The 20486-nt window shown below is 37.6% G+C and overlaps 1 protein-coding gene across 2 annotated transcripts; it reads right to left on the bottom strand.

The window, feature by feature from the left end:
- Window positions 1-15211: 15211 nt before the first annotated feature.
- Window positions 15212-20169, bottom strand: LOC131144422 (uncharacterized). Of its 2 annotated transcripts, XM_058093060.1 has the most exons (6): window positions 19892-20169; window positions 18884-19024; window positions 18631-18795; window positions 16934-17056; window positions 16477-16620; window positions 15212-15904 (listed from the first exon to the last, which is right to left on the bottom strand). In XM_058093060.1, exons 2-6 carry the CDS (start codon window positions 19016-19018, stop codon window positions 15437-15439), a joined length of 1035 nt encoding a protein of 344 aa, XP_057949043.1. In that variant the 5' UTR covers window positions 19019-19024; window positions 19892-20169; the 3' UTR covers window positions 15212-15436. The 2 variants fall into 2 exon arrangements, with proteins under 2 accessions (XP_057949043.1, XP_057949044.1); XM_058093061.1 differs by lacking the exon at window positions 16477-16620 and having other exon boundaries at window positions 19892-20163.
- Window positions 20170-20486: the final 317 nt, after the last annotated feature.

The following is a 20486-nucleotide window of genomic DNA, read 5'->3' as shown; positions in this document are numbered from 1 at the left end:
GGAAATGTTAAGATAAGTAGTGAGGATAGGTAGGTAAGTAATAAGGGTAGGATTACTGAGTAGCAATTGTTATTTTTCAGAATGGATCTAAGAGGCAGTAGTGCCTATGCGAGTGGCAGTGATGGAGCAGGGCCTTCAGGTGCAGCTGGGACCGACTCTGACGCGGTATTACGTAGCGTGGCTCAATATGTTATGGATGAGATCGCTAGGAGCTCGAGGGAGGTGGGTGGTCCATCTGCAGACCATGGGTGCACTATCGAGAAGTTTACGAAGATGAATCCTCCGACATTCTCAGGTGGAGATAATCCTGCAGCCGCTGAGAACTGACTGCAGGAGACCGAGAAGGTCTTGGCCGTGTTGCAGTGTACTAAGGAGCAGAGGGTCCTCTTCGCCACCTATAGATTGACGGGAGAGGCTGAGAGGTGGTGAACTGCGGTGAGACTACTGGAGCAGCAGAAGGCAACTCCAATAGCTATAACATGGGACCGGTTTAAAAAATTATTCTTTGATAGATATTTTTCAGCTACTATCAGGGAGGCTAAAGTAGAAGAGTTCTTAAGTCTGAAGTAGGGACAGTTATTCGTCCAGTAGTATGCGGCGTGTTTCATCGAACTCTCTCATTTCACTCTATACATTGTTCTAGATGAAGTGAAGAAGGTGAGGCAGTTTGAGAGGGGTTTGAGGCGAAGTATATTCAAGCAGGTGGTGGTGCTGTGGATTCAAGACTTTGTTGAGTTAGTTGACAGGGCAGCCTTGGCAGAGATTGGTGAGCGTCTCGATGCAGAGGAGCAGGGACAGAGGAAGAGATCTATATCTATGGGCTACCAGCAGGGTCATAGACCGAGTCAGTGGAGGAGAGGAAATCATGGCAAAGGGCGGAGGCAGAAGACAGAAGGACGCAAGGTGCAGACAGGGCAGGGTCCTTAAGTCTATCAGACTTGTGGTAGGAGGCACTGAGGAGAGTGTCGAACTGGTGGTGTGGCGTGATATCGCTGCGGTAGATCGGGGCATATGGTGCGAGACTGTCCTACCCCACCAGATGCAGTTCTAGCTCCCAGACCATACTGGGGAGGTTATCAGGCGCCACGTGGGGGCCAACAGACGAATGCGGTTCCAGCTAGGGTGTTTACTCTGACGCCAGATGAGGCTGAGACGACAGGTGACGTGGGGACAGGCATGGTTATTATGCTTTCTTTTAAAGTTATTGCATTGTTTGATTTAGGAGCTACGCACTCGTTCGTGTCTTTGGGATGTGTTAAACTATGTGGGGCAGAAACACAGCTGTTGAATACCGAACTATTGGTATCTACACCGACTGGGTCAGCAGTGAGGTGTAATAGGGTGCTTCGAGGTTGTCTAGTTGATATTCAAGGAAAGACTTTGTCTACTGATTTGATAGTGCTAGACATGCACGAGTTTGATGTTATATTTGGCATGGATTAGCTGGTAGCTAATTTTTCCAGCATGGATTGCTGAGCACGAGAAGTGATATTCCGATCTCCGGGGAAAGCAGAATTCAAGTTCGTAGGGTCGCAGGTGCAATCCCCGCCTCAGCTAGTTTCAGCTATTCAAGCCAGAAGACTACTGCTGAGTGGTTGTCAGGGGTTTATGGCTGTTGTGAAGGAGATGTTAGAAAATGAATTGAAACTTGCTAGCATGTCTGTAGTAAAGGAGTTTACAGATGTTTTCCCAGATGAGTTACCAGGCTTGCCACCCAATCGTGAGGTAGATTTCCCTATTGATCTACCTTCCAGTACAACGCCGATTTCTAAAGTGCCTTGCCGGATGGCGCCAGCAGAATTGGCAGAATTGAAGAATCAGTTACAAGATCTACTTGATAAGGGCTTCATACGACCCAGTGTATCTTCGTGGGTAGCTCCAATTTTATTTGTGAAGAAGAAAGATGGGTCTATGAGGATGTGTATAAACTACAGGGAAATTAATAAAGTGACAATCAAGAACAAGTATCCTCTACCCCGTATCGACGATTTGTTTAACCAACTCTAGGGTACAACGGTGTATTCGAAGATTGACCTCAGATCCGGCTATCATCAAGTGAAAGTGAAAGTAGAAGACATCTCGAAGATGGCCTTTAGGACCAGGTACGGGAATTACGAGTTTCTTGTTATGCCGTTTGGTTTGACAAATGCTCCTGCGATATTTATGGACTTGATGAACAAAGTCTTCCACCAATACCTAGACCAGTTTGTTGTTGTTTTTATTGATGATGTACTGGTCTATTCGAGGAGCTATGAGGAGCATGAGACACACTTAAGGCAGGTTCTGCAAATGCTTCGGGAAAAGAAGTTGTATGCCAAGTTCAGAAAATGTGAATTTTGGCTTGAGAAGGTCGTGTTCTTGGGGCATGTTGTATTTGGAGACGATATTTTTGTGGATCCTAGTAAGGTTGAGGCTGTAGTGAATTGGGCTAGACTGAGGAGTGTCCGGGAGATCAGGAGTTTCTTGGGGCTAACTGGCTATTACCATCGTTTCGTTGAGGGATTCTCAGCTTTGTCAGGACCTTTGACACGACTGACGAGGAAGAATGTTAGATTTGAGTGGGACGGCAGCTGTGAGCAGAGTTTTCAAGAACTAAAGCAAAGATTAGTCACAACACGAGTATTGGTTATCCCATCAGGGGGTGAGGGGTATGTCATTTATAGTGATGCATCTTTGAAGGGACTTAGCTGTGTATTGATATAGCATGGCAGGGTAATGGCGTATGCGTCTAGGCAGTTGAAAGAATATGAAAAGAACTACCCTACACATGATCTTGAATTGGCTGCAGTGGTACACACAATGAAAATTTAAAGGCATAACTTGTATGGCGAGTAGTGTGAGTTTTCTCTGACCACAAGAGTTTAAAGTATTTCTTCACGTAGAAGGAACTAAATATGAGACAGAGAAGGTGGTTGGAGCTAATTAAGGATTTTGATTGTACCATCAGTTATCACCTAGGGAAAGTAAACATGGTAGCTGATGCATTGAGCAGCGAATTCAGGGAATCAACGTTGGCGACAATGGAGATCCAAAATCCGATCATGAGGGATCTGGAGAGTTTTGACATTGAATTAGTTAAGAGTGGTTCTCAGGCTCACATTGCTAGTTTAGTAGTGCAGCCTACTCTGCAAGAACGAATTAAAACCGCTCAGAAAGAAGACCCAAAATTAGTCGAGGTGATAGATAGAGTGCAGAGTGGTTAGGGGGAGGAATTCAGTGTTGTAGATGATGGAGCTTTACGGTTTTGTTCTAGATTATGCGTTCCGATTGATACTGAGATTAGAAAGACTATTTTAGAGGAGGCTCACAGATCTTTGTATACAGTTCATCTCGGTAGTACAAAGATTTACGAAATTCGTACTGGTGGAGTGGTATGAAGAGAGAGATCGCTGAGTATGTAGCCCAGTGTTTGACATGCCAGCAGGTAAAAGCTAAGCACTAGAGGCCAACGGGTCAGTTGCAGCCGTTATTTATTCCAGAATGGAAGTGGGATCATATATCCATGGACTTTGTCTCAGGGCTGCCGTCGACATCGCATAGCCAGAATGTCATCTGGGTGATTATTTACCTATCAAGATCAGCTACTCCCTTAATCGTTTATTGGAGATCTACATTCAGGAGATAGTTCATTCCCATGGGGTGCCAGTATCGATTGTGTCAAATCGAGACCCGCATTTTACATCACATTTTTGGGGAAGCTTGTAGGAAGCTTTAGGGTCTCAGCTATCGTTTAGTACGACATTCCATCCTCAGTCAGACGGGTAGACTGAAAGGACGATACAGACATTATAGGATATGCTCCGTGCGTGTGTTTTAGATTTTAGGGGTAGTTGAACTCAGTTCATGCCGTTGGTAGAGTTCGCATATAATAACAGTTACCAGTCCAATATTGGCATGACACTATTTGAGGCACTGTACGGTAGAAGATGTCGATCTCCTTTGTATTGGGATGAGATGGGTGAGCGGCAAGTTGTGGGGCTAGAGCTGGTACAGCAAGTGCGTGATAAGGTTCGGCTTATCAAAGACAGGGTCAGTACAGTTCAGAGCCGACAGAAAAGTTATGCTGAAAATCACCACAGGAATCTAGAATTTGATGTGGGTAATCATGTGTTTTTGAAGATAGCTCCGATGAAAGGGGTTATGCAATTTGGGAAAAAGGGTAAACTTAGTCTTAGGTTTATCGGTCCATTTGAGATTCTAAATAAAGTGGGGCCGGTAGCCTACAGTCTAGCTTTACCACCTGTGTTGTCCAGGATCCATGACGTATTCCATATTGCTATGTTGAGGAAATACGTCCTAGATCCTTCTCATATCATCAGTTATGATGAATTAGAGTTTAGTGATTCACTGGTGTATGAGGAGGTACCACTACAGATTCTGGATAGGAAAGTGCTGGAGTTACGTAACAAGGAGATTCCTTAGGTAAAAGTTCTGTGGAGGAATCATACAATTAAAGAGGCTTCTTAGGAGTCTGAGGAGCAGATGAAGCAGAAGTACTCACAACTATTTCAAGAAACTTAAGTAGTTAGGTAATATTTCTTTTGCAGGTACATGTAATGGTTTAACTAGTGTAGCATTTTAGTTTTGGGGGAATTTTTCTTTTGTATATGTGTAATCTCCCAGGACTCGGAATGTAACCACGATATTCCTCCGCCATTAGTGAGGGTTAATAATAAAATAAGTATACCCTTTTTTCTGTTAAAGGATGATGAGTTATGTGAATAATAAATTTCGAGGACGAAATTTTATAAGGAGGAAAGAATGTAACAACACGAAGAATCATATTATTTAAATAATAAAAGAAAAGGAAATGGAAACAGGAATAGAAGGAGGCAGTCAAAGCGTTCGTCGACGACATTACATTTTGGATGGCATAATCCCGAGGAATTTTCAGCTCCTCGTTGACTAACACCTGGGACTCGTTGAGGAGGGTATAGGAGGAGCTCGTCGACGAGGACAGGATTCGTCGACGAGAAGATACCGAGAGAGAATTTGTGGAAACCTGAAATTCATCGACGAGGGTTGAAGTTTGTTGACGAACTTTCTATAAGACTCGTCGACGAGGTGACATGGCTCGTCGACGAATCCCGCAGTATAAATAGGGTTAAACGAGAATTTTCAATCATTTTTCTGCTCCGAATCTCTCTCTCTCTCTCTCTCTCTCTCTCTCTCCTCATACGATTTCTCCTCTTTCTCACTAAGATTTTCGGCCGGATTTTCGTGGGTTCGACGATCTGAAGCCACCACGACATTCCTGAGAAAGTTCTCTACAAGTCTGCTGGAGCAAATTGTCGGTGGGGCTAAGTTGGAAACCATCCCAAATCCAGGGTAAGACTTTCTACTCAGTATTTGGTTATTTGACAGTTGTAGGAATTTTTATACACGTAGAAATACTAAACTTTAGTTATGGGGAATGCTATTTCCAAGATGTTGAGTTGGGAACCCTGCGGGTGCGGGACAAATTTTCTTAGGGGTTTTTTTTCAAGAATCAGGTAATTGGATAAACTAAACTAGTATTTTATGAAAAATATATATATTGTTATAGCATTTGATTTCAGGAAAATAAATATATTTATATATGATTTATATTAGGGAAAATGCTATTGAAAGTGATGATATTTTAAATATACGAAAAAACCTGTTTAGTGTGGCATGAGTAGAAATTAATATGAAATGCTGTTTCTCGGAATGTGTTAATGATACAAAATTTTATAATGGAAAACTGGCGTACGAGCCGAGCTATGTATATAATTTGCCGGCGTACAGGCCGAGCTATGTATATGATTTGCCGGCATATGGGCCGAGTTATGGAAATGATTTGCTAGCGTACGGGCTGAGCTATGTATATGATTTGCTGGCGTACGAGTAGAGCTATGGATGTGATTTTCCAGCTTACGGGCTGAGCTATGGATATGATTTGCCAGCATATGGGCCTAGCTATGGTAAAATGTGAAATACCGGCGTACGGGCCAATGATTTTCATGATATACATATATATGCAAAATGATATGATTGATTTGATAATTAATGATATGAAATATCCATGTATCATAGTTTCAGTATATGTTATATGATATCAGAACCTGGATGGTTTGGTCTAGGTTAGTACTTGCACGGTATCGTTGCTATGTGTCCATGGTCATCATGATCATGATATCTGTGTTAACGCCGCTGTACGGAGTGGTGTAAGATTGGATGGTCGATGTTGTTTTTAAGAAGTGTGTGAGCGCCCTTGGTGTATGGACCAGGTCTGGCAGACCCATTAGACTTACAAACTGTACTTTTGACTTGGCAATGGTCGGCTAACCATTGTCAGGTCCCGCCTTCGGGCCACACAACCCAGTCATGTGGGGGTAATACATGACAACAGCCAGCTAACCTACCAGGAATGTTTTTATATTATTATTATATGAGATGAAATTTGTTTATGAAAATGCAGTATGTTCTGCCATGTTTTGATATAATATATATATATATATATATATATGTTTTCCCAGATTTGAAATAACAGTTATTGAATATGTTCTTTATGGTATATGTATAACACGGAATGCTAATGTTGCCACAAACTGGTATTAGTTTATTTCCCTTACTGAGAGGTGTCTCACCTCAAAATTTTATAAACTTTTCAGGAGCCCTAGATAGGAGAGCGGGAAAAGCCCCGCTAATTTAGTGCTGTTTGTCTACCTTCTTGAGGGTAAGTTTTAGTAGGGACAGTTAGATTTTGTGGGAAATGTCCCTAGATCTTGTTTTTGGGATGTGTATACTAAAATACAGTGGATATAGTGACTCTAATATTTATGGTGATGTGATGGATGTTTTCGTATTTATAATATTGTGATTGTATGTTTCCTGCTACTTAGGCTTCCGTTATGTGTTCTGATGTATCCCTGGTACCCACAGGTCCAAGTGGATTATGATCTGTCGAGCTTTGTGATATTGTATTATAAAAAAAATGTGGTAATTAAGCAGGTCGTCACAAGAAAACTCTCGGATTTGTAGCATCCCCACAAGCTTGCAGATGTCCTTCCTTAGACCCTTCTCGAACCTCCGAGCCTTCTCATACTCGTTCTAGACCAAGTATGACACGAAACAAGATAACTCGATATATCTGGCTGCATATCTTTGCACCATCAGGGTTCCCTGCGTTAGGCTCGAGAACTCATCTGCCTTCGCATCACGAGTGGAAGTCGAGAATTATCTCTCGAAAAATACCTCCTTGAAGCGACTCTTCGTCATACCAGATGGACCAGCTCTCTACTTCTTAAGCAGACTCACCGCCTTCCACCTTTTTTCTGCTTCTCCTACCAGCTGAAAGGTAGAATAGAGAACCTTCTGCTGGTCAGTACAGTGCAGAACTTCCAATATCTTCTCGGTCTTCTGTACCCAATTCTCTGCTACTATCGGATCGGGTCCTCTCGTAAACGTCGGAGGGTGCATACGGGTGAACCTCTTTATGGTATAACCCATAGCAGTAGGAGACGCTCAGTCTCTTAACACTTTTCCCGATCTCTCGCATAACCTACCTCGTCAAACCCCGAGGCATAGAAGAAGACTCATCACTCGCAATCCCCTTAGAACCACTATCCAAGTTGTTATCCTTGGGCTCCATTCTGAAAGTAAGATAGGAATCAGTTTGAATTCCTATATCGTACACAATTAACACAATCATTGAAAGCTAATCTTGTCAACTGCTACTCTCACGGGTCCATGTCTGTCCTACTACACCAACACGAATCCATCAATGGTTTACCATGATTTTACTGAAATCGTCATTCCATGAAAAACACAGAACACCGCCAATGAGTCCCCGTCTAGCAAAAAAACAACCCTCGACCTACTCTACCCACTTCCTACATCCTATACTCTGGTATGTACACATAACTACGCCTAACCAAGTCTATAAGACCTAACAACCTGGTTTAACTCTAATACCAAGATGTCACGCCCTAAACCCGCAGATGGGTCCCAGGTGTGAATATAGTAACCTAACATGTCTCTGTATCAATTAAAACATATATGATACTAAACTAAATGAGGGTCTGACCTCGTGGGGTACACGTACACCCTATACACATTCACATACATATCCATACTCATCAAATACGCAACGAAAATATTCTTTTTATACATATATCATACCATACCAGAGTTTATACAGAACTAGAATATATGTTCCCAAAATTTTAGTACATACTCCGGGTGTCTACAAAACCCAACAATGGAAACCTGGTTACAAAACTCGTACTTACATAGGTACTAAATGCAGTTAACCGACACCCCCGCTTCTGGATGCTAGGATGCTAGTTTTGGTTACCCAAAAGACTTGAAAAATATTTGTATATTCGGGGTGAGACACCTCTCAGTAAGGAAGAAAACAAGTTATATTAGTGTGTGGCATATGAGTGTTATTTCAACATAAAACATAACACAATACAGTACAATACAATACATTACAGTTCTAGTATTTTTCACAATCTAGTTCCAGTACATATGATACCCAAACATACGGTTAGTGTCGTCATACTAAGCACCCAATTACCCAGCGATAACCAAAGCCTCACATCGATAACATTGCCAATACGAGCACTCGATAACCTGTGATAACCGAAGCCTCACTTCGACATTTTTACCACTATGGTGTAGCTCACACCCATCAGTGATCAGCCGAAAAGAATAGACAATATTTCACGCCCTTGGATATAGAGTTGGACATTCTCAACCACGGTAATTAGCTTAGACATGGCGTCAACGTATGGTCATTAGCCTCCCCTAGCTGATTCAGCGTACGGTATTTAGCCGCCCCTAACTGATTTACAAAACCTGGAACATTTTTGGAACTCATGTCCCTATACTCATTAGCGTACGGTAATTAGCCACCCTTAGCTGTTTTTACAAAACTTAGAACATTTTACGTACAACAATTCATTCCATACTTATTTTGTATGCAACAAATCCTATCGTCTTCAGTTCAAGAATAAAGTTTAATACAAATATGGGTACGGTCATCTCAATACTACAGTTTTAATACAATATATGGTTTCTCCAACAAAATAGAGATGATACCCGAAACCCCCAAATTTTCCCAAAAACTGTAACCCAAAAATCCTGTATTTTCACCCAATAGATTTTCCCAAATAAGTAGTCAAAACATACATACGATTGTAAACTACAGGTTTATCGATCTCGATTTCAAAAATAAACTGATATAACTAGAATCCCCTTACCTTTTCCCGAATACCAAAATACGAACTCTACACCTCCAAAACTACGAATTGAGACACCAAAACCTAAACAACCGAGAACTATACTTCACTACAATTCTTGCTACTACATATATTCCAAAACGAAACTGAAATCGGACCCTTACCTCGATTTTGGGTCAAAACCCGAAAATCCCCGAAACGAAGATCTGATCCACTATTCTCAAAGAGATTCCTCCCTTGATCCATGCAGTAACGTCAGATCGTCGAATTAGGAGACAAACAGTGAAGAATCGAAGAGAGAGAGAGATCCCGCTAGTTTTAGAGAGAGAGAGAGAGAGAGAGAGAGAGAGAGAGAGTGAGTTTTAGGTTACCTAGCTATGAAGCAATGAAAGAGGATATTTATAGCCCCATTGACCAGGCCAACCTTATCGATGATATGGCGCCTTCGTTGATGAATCATCCATACATTTCGTCGACGAACCGACTCCTTCGGCGATGAACCCTATTTCGATATTTTACAACACGTTCGGTATCTCTTCGTTGATGAGGCTCTGAATTTTGGCGACGAAGATTATGAAGGCCTTCGTCGACGAAAATAATGGCTTCGTCGACGAAGCTTGCAAAAATTACCTTTTTTACCCTTTTTCATTTATTCAATCTACATGCCTTGGGTTGGGTTCTTACAATCTACCTGATCTGCTAATAAATCCACCTCCACGCACATTCTCGCACCTGTAGCCCTAGTTTGGTTAAGCGTAGCATTGTCAATTCCCAGGTATCGACCAAACCTCGTGGCTAGAATTTGTAAACAATTAGGCCTGTACATGTGTATCGGAAGACCAGGGAGAAATAACCATTGTGAGGTCAAGGATGGTTCCTGCTTCAGATTGAAATCCTTTATCCATCGAAAAAGACGAAATGGAAACCCAACCAAAATCCTTCCTTCACGAGACCATCAATGAAGAAAATCTCGTTCATTTTTCATCTAAACCAATACGTGAAAATCATCTATGAAACTAACAAAAGGGATCTCCGAAAGGCCCCACGACTTTATGATATTCAAACGGATAACGTCAATGGATGGTCTAAAGTGCAAAAATTTCAAAACCAATGCAAACCAAAAATCTTTCGTCACTTTGTTCATCTCAGCCTCAAAGAATATGAAACCAATATCTCCATCTACATCAACAGGATATCTCATGGCTAGTTTGAAAGAGGAAGATGACGGGTTAACAGCATGAGAACGTGATACTACATGGGCAAACGACAAATGTTTTGAACCACCTTTCAAAAGAGGCCCCACTGGTGGAAGATCCCCTGGAGGGCCGGAAGGCGCCGCCATTGAAACCCTAGACCGTCGGCGTCTTACTTTAGCGAAATCTTAGATGGTTGAAGAGAGACATACCTGATTAAGGATGTTTCGAGTACCAGTAGAAAAATGGCTTGCTGAATTCAATGACCTGGAGATCTGACAAGCGGCGAGATGGGCGACCGTGGTTGTGTTTAATGACTCTGCTCTCTGGCAAAATGCGCACAGTAGGAGGAGGCTGGGGATGTGGATGTGGGATGCGAGCGAGAGAGAGGCATAGCTCGAAGTCCCCGTGGGTGTCGAACTTCCCCTGGTTCTGAATCTAGACCGCCGTCGTGAGAGCTCTGAATCTCCTCTAAAAAAACCCGAAACTGCATAGACCGCCATCTGAGTCTCCTCTTCCAAACCCCGAACGGTACCGAGTCGTCGTCGTTGTGAGGGCTGGGGTCCCGTCGTTGTCATTGCTAGAGCTAGGGTTCACTCTTAGGAGACTGTGGCCGTTAGGGGCGACGGCACCAGAGATGACGAACACACATGCGTTGGGGAAGACGCTGGTGCAGGAATCGTGAAGGTAGTTGGAGATGGGGTTTGATGGCTGCGGTGACCAGATCTAACTTGACAGATTAGACCGGAGATGAGAGTGGATAGCTACTTGCGGCTGTAAGGCTGTGCAGCGTGGGCGACGACGATGGCTTACAACAACGGTGAGGGTCTATGCATTGAAGCCGGGAGATGTCGAGGCTGCTGAAGATGTCGTGACAGGTATTATTGCTACTTTACCTTATAAAGTTATTGTTTTGTTTGATATAGATGCCACCCATTCTTTCGTGTTGTCGGGGTATGCTAAGTTATCTAGGATTGAGGCACAGTAGTTAGATGTTGAATTGTTAGTAACCAATCATAGAATACCCTATGATAAGCATATTTTAAATTACAAATATTATTATTTTTAAATTAAAAATTTTATTAAAAATTATTGTAATTATTTATAATTAACAAATAAATATTTTCTATTGAAAAAATAGTATAAGATTATTAATAACATATTAGTATCACATTAAATTATGATAAAAAATAATGTTATTAGTTTAATTTAATTAAAAATTTTAATTTTTAAAATTTTAATTTAAATAATAAATAGTTCTTGTTCAATCCAAAATTGAATTATAACAACTAATATGTATATTAAAATATATTTTAAATAAAAATATTAACATTTTTATGGTTAAAAATTTAAATGATAATTACTTTAATTTCTAATTAAAATTTAAATATTTTCTATTAACTAAACTAGTATAATATTATTTATCAATTAACAATAGTCATGTTATTAATGTATATTTATAATATATGATTATGACATTAATTTATGTTAAGGTTCTTCTTTTTGATTCCAAAATTGAATTATGTTTCATTAATAATTAATATATTATCATACGTAATAAACTAATTTATGATTGTCTTCTAATGTAATTTTTTAAATTATAAAATAGTCACTAAAATAATATATAATTAATTTTTAATTAACAATTTAATAGGTTATAATGTATAATAAAATAATATATAATTAATTTTAAATTAACAATTTAATCAATAATTATTTTAATTGTTATTTTTAATTAACATTTAAATATTTTTATTAAGTAAAAATAAAATATATTAATTTTTTTGATTAACAATAGCCTAGTTCTTAATTTATATTTGTATCATATGATTTCATATTAATTTATGTTAAAATAATATTATTAATCCAATTAGTATTTTTAATTTTTAATATGAATTTAAATTAGTAGATGGTTCTTCTTCTTGATTCCAAAATTGAATTATGTTTCATTAATAATTAATATATTATCAAACATAATAAAATAATTTATGATTATCTTCTAATGTAATTTTTTAAATTATAAAATAGTCACTAAACTTTTTTATATTTACAAAATTGACACTACCTATGCACAGTACCACTTATAAGTGTAAAAAAATTTACCTTAAATTACTTTTTAAAATTCACTTAAATAGTTATCAAAAAAGTAGTTTTGGAAAAGTATTTTTTGTAATAAGTGTTTGTTGGAGTAGAAATCATATGTCACTTTTTTGTTTTGGAACATTACCACTTGTAAGTGTCAAAAAAATTATCTTAAATTACTAATCAAAATTCACTTAAATAGTTGTAAAAAAAGTAGTTCTAGAAAAGTACTTTTTGTAATCAGTGTTTGTTGGAGTGGAAATCAAATGTCACTTTTTTTTTTTTTAAAGTGCTCCCAAACCGGGCTAAACCTGTCATGGTTAATTCTCCTTAATAGATGTTGTGTAAGAGATATCCGATGGCAAGGACCTTTTGGTAGGCATCCTTAATACTCTTAAGATGATAAGACTAAAAACTTTTTTTCCCCTAATTTTGTCTTAATGACAATTGAAAATTGTGTAACTTGTTTCATCTATAATACCATCACAAAGTGTCACGAGTTAAACTTGTTCATGGCATTATGCTTGCCTGTGACGCTTGTCTTGTGTGCTTGAGATGAGTTTCCATCATGGAAATATTAGTGTAGGATTATTTTCTATTAGTAGTATCTTTGTATGCCAAATATGACAATATGACTCTTTGGTCACTTTTATGTTTTCTAGGGTTAGAGTGGAAATGACCTAGAAAGCTCTTTAGAGGAGGGTGAGTACTCATCAGTCATTGTAAAACTCACTAGCTATTGTCAACATGTTTAGCCTACTTGCCTCCCTTGCTAAACACACATTGTCAACAGAGGTGTTGTTAATGAATTGCGTAAATTCAATGTTTATTGCTTGCTTGCCATTGCTTTCATGATTGCTTACTGTTTCTGTTGTCATTTGATTGAATGCTAATGAAAGTGTTTTGTGAATGAATGTTGGTAAACAATAGACTGACTAGTTAAACAAGAGTGCTTTAGCTAGTGTCGCACGGACCTTCACAACGGTGTGAAAATAGTTGGACCATGACACATAGCATAAGCTCCTCAAATGGATCAGCCTAAGGATGGAGAGGTTGAGTAGTTTAGGGGCCTAACTCATCCTATTGGGAGTAGCATGAAGTCATGAGTTGGAAAAATACCGAAGGTTGCCCCTATGGAATATGGAGACTCATTAGATTGTCTACTTGACTCATCTAGGTCTCATTATTGGAAGCTCACCCAACAACTTTACAACTTGTGAAAATTGTTTAGTGAGTTGCTCAAGCTTAAAGCCTACAAAGTTTTGGAGTGTTTAAATGAATAAACAAACTTTGTGTGTTGATTTGTATAGGTTCAATGGGATGCGTTAATTATCTTTTAGTGATTGTGGAAAAATGTAAAAGTCTAATTGAATAAGTGATGCTAAGCAAGAATAAACTTCACTACAATTAGCTTGAGTACTAAAAACTATAATAGTATGTGAGCACACGGTCGCGCTGATGATCTATTATACATGACATAGTCCTACATGATCTAATAAATGAGTGACTAATGACATGAATGAAGATGCAATTAAACAAATTATTCAAAGATATTCACATGAAAAAAGGGGAACGACATTTCTTCCTTTTTTATGTTTTTCTTCATTAAGAAACTTCAAACTATTCAATTTTACTAATTTTCCTAGTCATATAAACATTAATCAAGTTGGATATGCTAAAATATAAATTGCAATCGATCTCAGCTATTCCTACAAATCCTCAAGCTTCACTTCCAATTTTTTGACAAAAAAATTGAATTTCTTGTTAACATTCTTTAATTTCTCACAGTATTTTTTATCACATTGCAAAATTCCAAATATTTCTCTTTATTAACCCACAAAATACAACAATAATATACGGTTGTTGGTGTTGATATAATTACTTGCTCTGCCAAAGAGACAAGATAAAGGTTTCTCTTAGATCATTTCAAAAGATTTTGAAGAAAATTTAAGATAGAAGGTGAGGCAATTTTTAGCAGCACTGGAAGTAGGATAAGAAAGGTAGTGTTTGAAGACTAGGCATAACCGTATGTTTGAAAAAGTTTTAGATTTGAATTTGTATTGGATTTGGGTAAAATATAATATAAATTTTATGAAAATTTGTTTAAATCCACATAAATCCAAATTCAAATTCCAAAATCCACACTCCCAAATGTAACAGACGCCGTTTGGTTTGCAAGAAGAAAAAGAGAAGATAAGGAGAAGGGAAAGAAGTAGAGAGTCGCCTAAGAGAGAGAAAAGGAGAATAAAAAAAGGAAATCTTAATACAGTTGTAAATTGATAACTAATCCCTCAACATACTAAAGTATATATACTCTACAGTTAAACAAAATAAACACAGTTTAACATATTTATGGCACTGGGTTTTACTGTGTTTTACTTTTGAACTTCTACATTAAGATTGTTTCATATCTACTTGGACTTTATGCAAATCTCACACATATTACAGAGAAATTTCATCTCTGATCTGAGAATTTAAGATGGGAAAATGAACAATCTAGTTCAAGTGCAATTAACTTTAGAAGGTTACAAAATGGAGAAATAAAGGGGAAACAGCAGCACTGGAAACCCAATAAAGGATTTCATTTTTTTTTTTTACTGTCATTATTGTAGGGGGGGTCCAATAATGATTCACTGATAGCTTTTGGGAAACTCTGGGCCCAGAGCAATATATTATATCTTTGCTGAACAATCTAGGGCAAGCACAAAATTAAGTACATTAGACTTGAGATTTCTTTTTGCTGAAGTTGAAATGGAATTGCAGAAACAAATGCAATACATTTAATCTTTCAAGAGCAACAGAAACATTATGGATAACAACATGGGGAAGACCCAAAAAATATTAGCACCGAGAAGAGCCTAATTTCATACCTCTACATGATAATAACATTCCAGGACAATACTACTATATTTCAGATACACAAAAAAGAGAGGCTGTGGATAAATCTTATACGGGCTAGCTGAAGGTAGATTTCAATTTCAAAGGTGACCTTCTACGATGTTTCTTTGCATTTCTCCGGTGCAAGGCCCATCTTTCTTTAATGTTACAAATTTCTTCTACTGGCAAATCACCAGATACATCTTCAGAAGCTCCAAGTTCAGCATCAGAGTTCCTAATGTCATTGCATCCCCTAATTCTGGCAGCTTCAGCAAGAAGATCGTTTATTAGCATCTCGGTAGTCTTTGCGGTGATTCCCCTTAGATACCAAGAAATGGGAGGGGGTGGAACAATAGCAGGCTGAATCAGTTGATCCAGGCTCACCTTTGATCCAATCCTTCCTTTGCCTCCAGTGCATGCATAATAATCTGCCAATGTTTTGGGTTTGAAGGGAAAGCAGAATTTTTCATCAACAAGCACAGGCTCTACCCTCCATAAGCCTTGAAATTCTTTCATAAATCCTGTCTTCACTTGCTTGAATTTCATCTAAAAACATGGAAATTAGAGTACAAGAATATGTAAGTCATGAAAAACTAAAAAGCAAGGTGGCATTTCTGTAATTATTTGAAATCTTGGAAAAGAAAATGAAAAATATTTCCACTAGTAAACAGGCCCTAAGCATTTGTTTGTTCTCTGATTATAACTTTGTTGCATACCATCAGAAAGTAAATTTTTTTTTTCTGATGGTACTTTCATCCATCTTAGCATTCCACATCCAGTTTCAATTTCATGCAGTCTAGCTTTCTCCAATCGTAAGTTTGGCCAATGATACATGCAGTCGTGCAGAAATTTATGAAGATCCTGAACTGGCAATGCATATTGACATCCCCCATGCAGCTTCCACTTCATGCAGTTTAGCTCAAAACAAATGAACAGGGGCTTCCATTCATGTACCTCTCTCTCTAACACACACACACAACCAACATCAGAAAATTTATAGAGATTCTCTGTTTGCTGCTTGATAGAACAGTTACAGACTGAGAAGAAAAAAGAAATCCTAGTTGAAAGCATCCCCTATATAAATATTTCCAACTTTAATCAATATGTCAAGTCCTCACCGAGTAATCTTCTCTGTTTTGATCTACCAGAACATGGACTGAGATGGTCCCTGACCACCAAAGGAACCTCCATACAGCTGCTTGCTCCACTTCAACCACTTGTCTTAAACCTTCATCCACCAAAACCTTTCTTGATATTACTTCCTGGTAAAGATATCACTCTCATCAAATCTAAAAGGATGAACTTTGGAGACGTCAGAATTTACAATACTAGACCATTGTAAAAGCAGCAGTGTGTAGGTCTGTTAATGTGAGATAAGAACTCATATGTATTAGAGGCAGCGATTCACTAGCAATATTGTTAGTGGAAAAACAAAGGGTATCTATATCCCATTATAAGATTAGCCCGTCTGACATGCTATATTTTTCTGTTTCTCAAGAAATACAGAGTTATTGCTACTGGCTGAAAATTTAGGAAAACAACAGTGGATCTGATATTTTAAAAGGTAAGACTCACCTTAATATTCTTGAAGACCCTCTTACTATCAGGGTCAGTTACAATATTGTATACTGCATCTGGGGGCAAGCCAACATTCACTTTCACGTTAAGGTTGCAAAGAGAACCTTTTGGTACGCTGACCTGCAACAATTACATCTGATTTTCAATGCTGTAACTTGATGAACTAAATAGTTGATATTGGCAATTATTGATAGCGTGAAATAATTTTTTACTGATAATACATTGACAAAAGACTGAACAACCATGACGAAGGGAAGGAATATAAGGTCCATGCTAGCAAAAAGCACAATAATTTAAGTAATGCAATAAAGATAGTAATAAAAAAAAGAAAAAAGTCATGCAAAAAGATTTAAGAGGAAAATGAAAAGTGTTTTGCAAAATATATCCTTAAGCTTCTCTATGGAGTATGGATAGCTCAAATCTCTCAAAAAAGCCTTCTATTTCACACTTCCAAATACACCAAAAAAGACCAAGCAGAGCCACCTCCCAAATTATGGCTCTATTTCTTGACACCCTTGAAATCAATCCTTTAGGGGATTCAACCCATGTACTACCAGCAAGGAGAATGAACATGCATGTCATGCAAAGCTCTAATGCTACCCCACAACGCAAAAGAAAAACCACTATTTCTTCATTACTTTTGCACAAACAACACAAGTTTGGGCTAATCCAACCCATTATAATCAATGGTTAACTGTTACACATTTGTCTCTAGTTGTGGTCCAAGTACAAAACAAAATTTTGATGAAGCACAAGAATCCACACCTTTTTACACAGAAAACTCCCATTAGACCCTTGCCATAAATGGCCAACATATAAATTTACCAAACACATGCTATTCAAACCCCCTCTCCAAATAAATTTTGAGTTTGTTCTTCATTCCCTACACCAAGAAGTGCAGATTTTCTTGAACTAAAAGTAGACCGTTCCCAATTCCTAATCTTGAAAGCGGCATACAAAACCCAATACCAATGCATATCTTCTCCTTCCTGAACCCGAGAGTCCTCTGGCCAAGTATCTTTGAGCACTGCAATATTAAACGGGTCCAGAAATTCTTCCATCAAAGACAATTTACCACCACATATCCTTCCAAAAATTTTATTGTTCCTTCATTACTTACCTTTAGCTTCAATAATTTACAGAACTCAATTACAATTCCCATTATGACTTTCCAAAAGTCAACACCATAATTAATCCTCACAATCATAGAATTCCTCGAGTTTTTGGCTTATAATTTCTATATGGTCTATCTCAGCATATGTTCAAGAGATTTCATGAGTCTTTTTATAATAACAGTGTGTCATCAATATAAAGTAAAGCAAGCATGCTCATAAGATTTCAAACTGTAAAAACACCCTACAAGTGAGAGGGATAAATATTCTAGGATTACATGCCAACATATGGAGTTTAAGAAAGCTAGGAGAACAAGAAACATAATTGAAAAAATACAATAATTTTAGAAAAAAGCCAAACAAACTTAAGATACACCAGGATTCGATGAGAGAATTCAAGAAGACTAGTTATAAAAAATCTACATTCTTTTAGAATTCTCTATTTTGAGTTAACTTGAGACCTATTGAATATACAGATTGTAAATTTGTAAAAAATACATTAGGCTCAAGCTAGTCTTATGATCACTCCCAGAAAACCAGAAAAGTCTATTCAGTTAAGCATGTATTCTGCTTCTTCCTTACCTTTATTTCTGGGGGTTGATTGGTCCAAATAGGATTGTCTTTCCAAGCTTGCAATTGCTTCTCTAGATTGACCTCAAAGCCAGCGTATGATCCTTTCTCCTTTCCTAGACTGCGGCTTTCCGAGTTTGTTTCCTCATTATCTTTCGCAAATTTATTGAGACGCGACTGTGACAATAAAAAAGAATTTCCTATTGTCAATACAAAAATAAAGCACCTATTAATTGGTCAAATGACTTCAGAAGAAACAACTAACCATTATACAACTATGAAATTTTTGGGGGAGCTGTGTAAAAAATCTGGAGACTGCTGGATCAATCACCTTCAAATGTCCATTTCTGTTGTTCTTTTGGACATCCATGGTTGATTTTGTTACTTTTATCTCACCCATTGAAGCCTGCAATTGGGAATGTAGTTCAAATACTAAAAAAAGTTTCTGCATCATATACCAAATTTCCACTAAAGTTCCTGATATCCATTACGACCAAAAGCTTTCTTGAGTGCAAATCAAAGTTCACAAAATAGAATGGTATCTTGTAAAGCAACATTAAGTAGATATCAAATCAGAACTCGTGCATTCTCCTGGAGGTTGCAAGTGAATTGATTAATTACAGCCCACCTGGGTATGCACGCGTAAATTATATCTTCAAATAATGCAACCAAGATTGCTCGTCATCAGGAACTAACTACCAAAAATCACACATAGCGAACCGAACTTTCTGACTCAATGATGTATCCAGTATTCTCACAACTAGAGAAACACAAGGAATCAAAAAATCAACCCTCTTTAGACCAATTGATAATTACAAATTGTGAAATTCTCAGGAAGCTAAACAATTTAGTTGATTAATTAAAACAAAATCATGCTAGTTTGTTATCAGAGTGTTAAGAAAGCAATCAATCCAATGCCAAACTGCCATCAAACCCCATCCACCATAAAATAATCCAAACCACAAACCAACAAAATCCCATCTACAATCACTCCAAATTAAACTAAGGTTACTTGTAGTAAGCATTACCCACAAATATTTCAGCAAACTAAACCCAGCTTATCCAAAAAAAAAAAAGTACCAATTTCCATACCTAAGAACGCATTCAAATGAGGTCAGACACTAACAACCATTGCCCGTTAAAACAATTGCAAAGAGAAAAACCAAAACGAAAGAACCCAGAAGAAAGAAAACATACAGATCTGCAGAGGTGTGTACATAACCAGTAATCCTGAAGTAAAATAAAGAAAATCAGAGATGCATGATTTACTTACGAAAGGGAAGTGAGCAGGACGATTAAACCACTGAAGATTTCGATGAAGATGGGCCAAAATTTTCCATCGGGATGGCCATTTGACTACTGTTACTTCAATTATTCAAGGGTCTTCTTCATCTTCTTCAAATTTCAGAGGACACGGCTGTTGGTCTGTAGCACGTGATCCGCGAATTTTAACAACGTGCACTATGAAAACTAAAAAATGAGAAGAAAGAAGAGAGAGGAGAGAGAAATGATACTAAAGTAACTAAACAAAGAATCACGAACAGTGAAAATAGAGTTGAATGGTACTGATTATATTTAAAATAAATAACATTTGGATACTTTATATAATTAGTTTTAAATATACTTTAAATTATAAATAACAACATTTTTAATTAATAATTATTTTAATTATTTATAATTTAAATATAAATATTTCTATTAAAAAAAAATATAAGGTTATTATTTTTAAATTAATAAATATTTTATTTTGGCAATAAAAATATTATTATTAATTCAATCTAAAATTTTAATTAATTTAATGTTAATTTAAATTAATAAGTAGTTCTTCTTAAATCTAAAAATTGAATTATAATAACTAATATGCATTT

This window comes from Malania oleifera, chromosome 12, assembly GCF_029873635.1.
Source record: "Malania oleifera isolate guangnan ecotype guangnan chromosome 12, ASM2987363v1, whole genome shotgun sequence".
Taxonomy (NCBI): Eukaryota; Viridiplantae; Streptophyta; class Magnoliopsida; order Santalales; family Ximeniaceae; genus Malania; species Malania oleifera.
The sequence above is the reverse complement of the archived record's forward strand: the minus strand, read 5'-3'. Positions and strand labels throughout refer to the sequence as shown.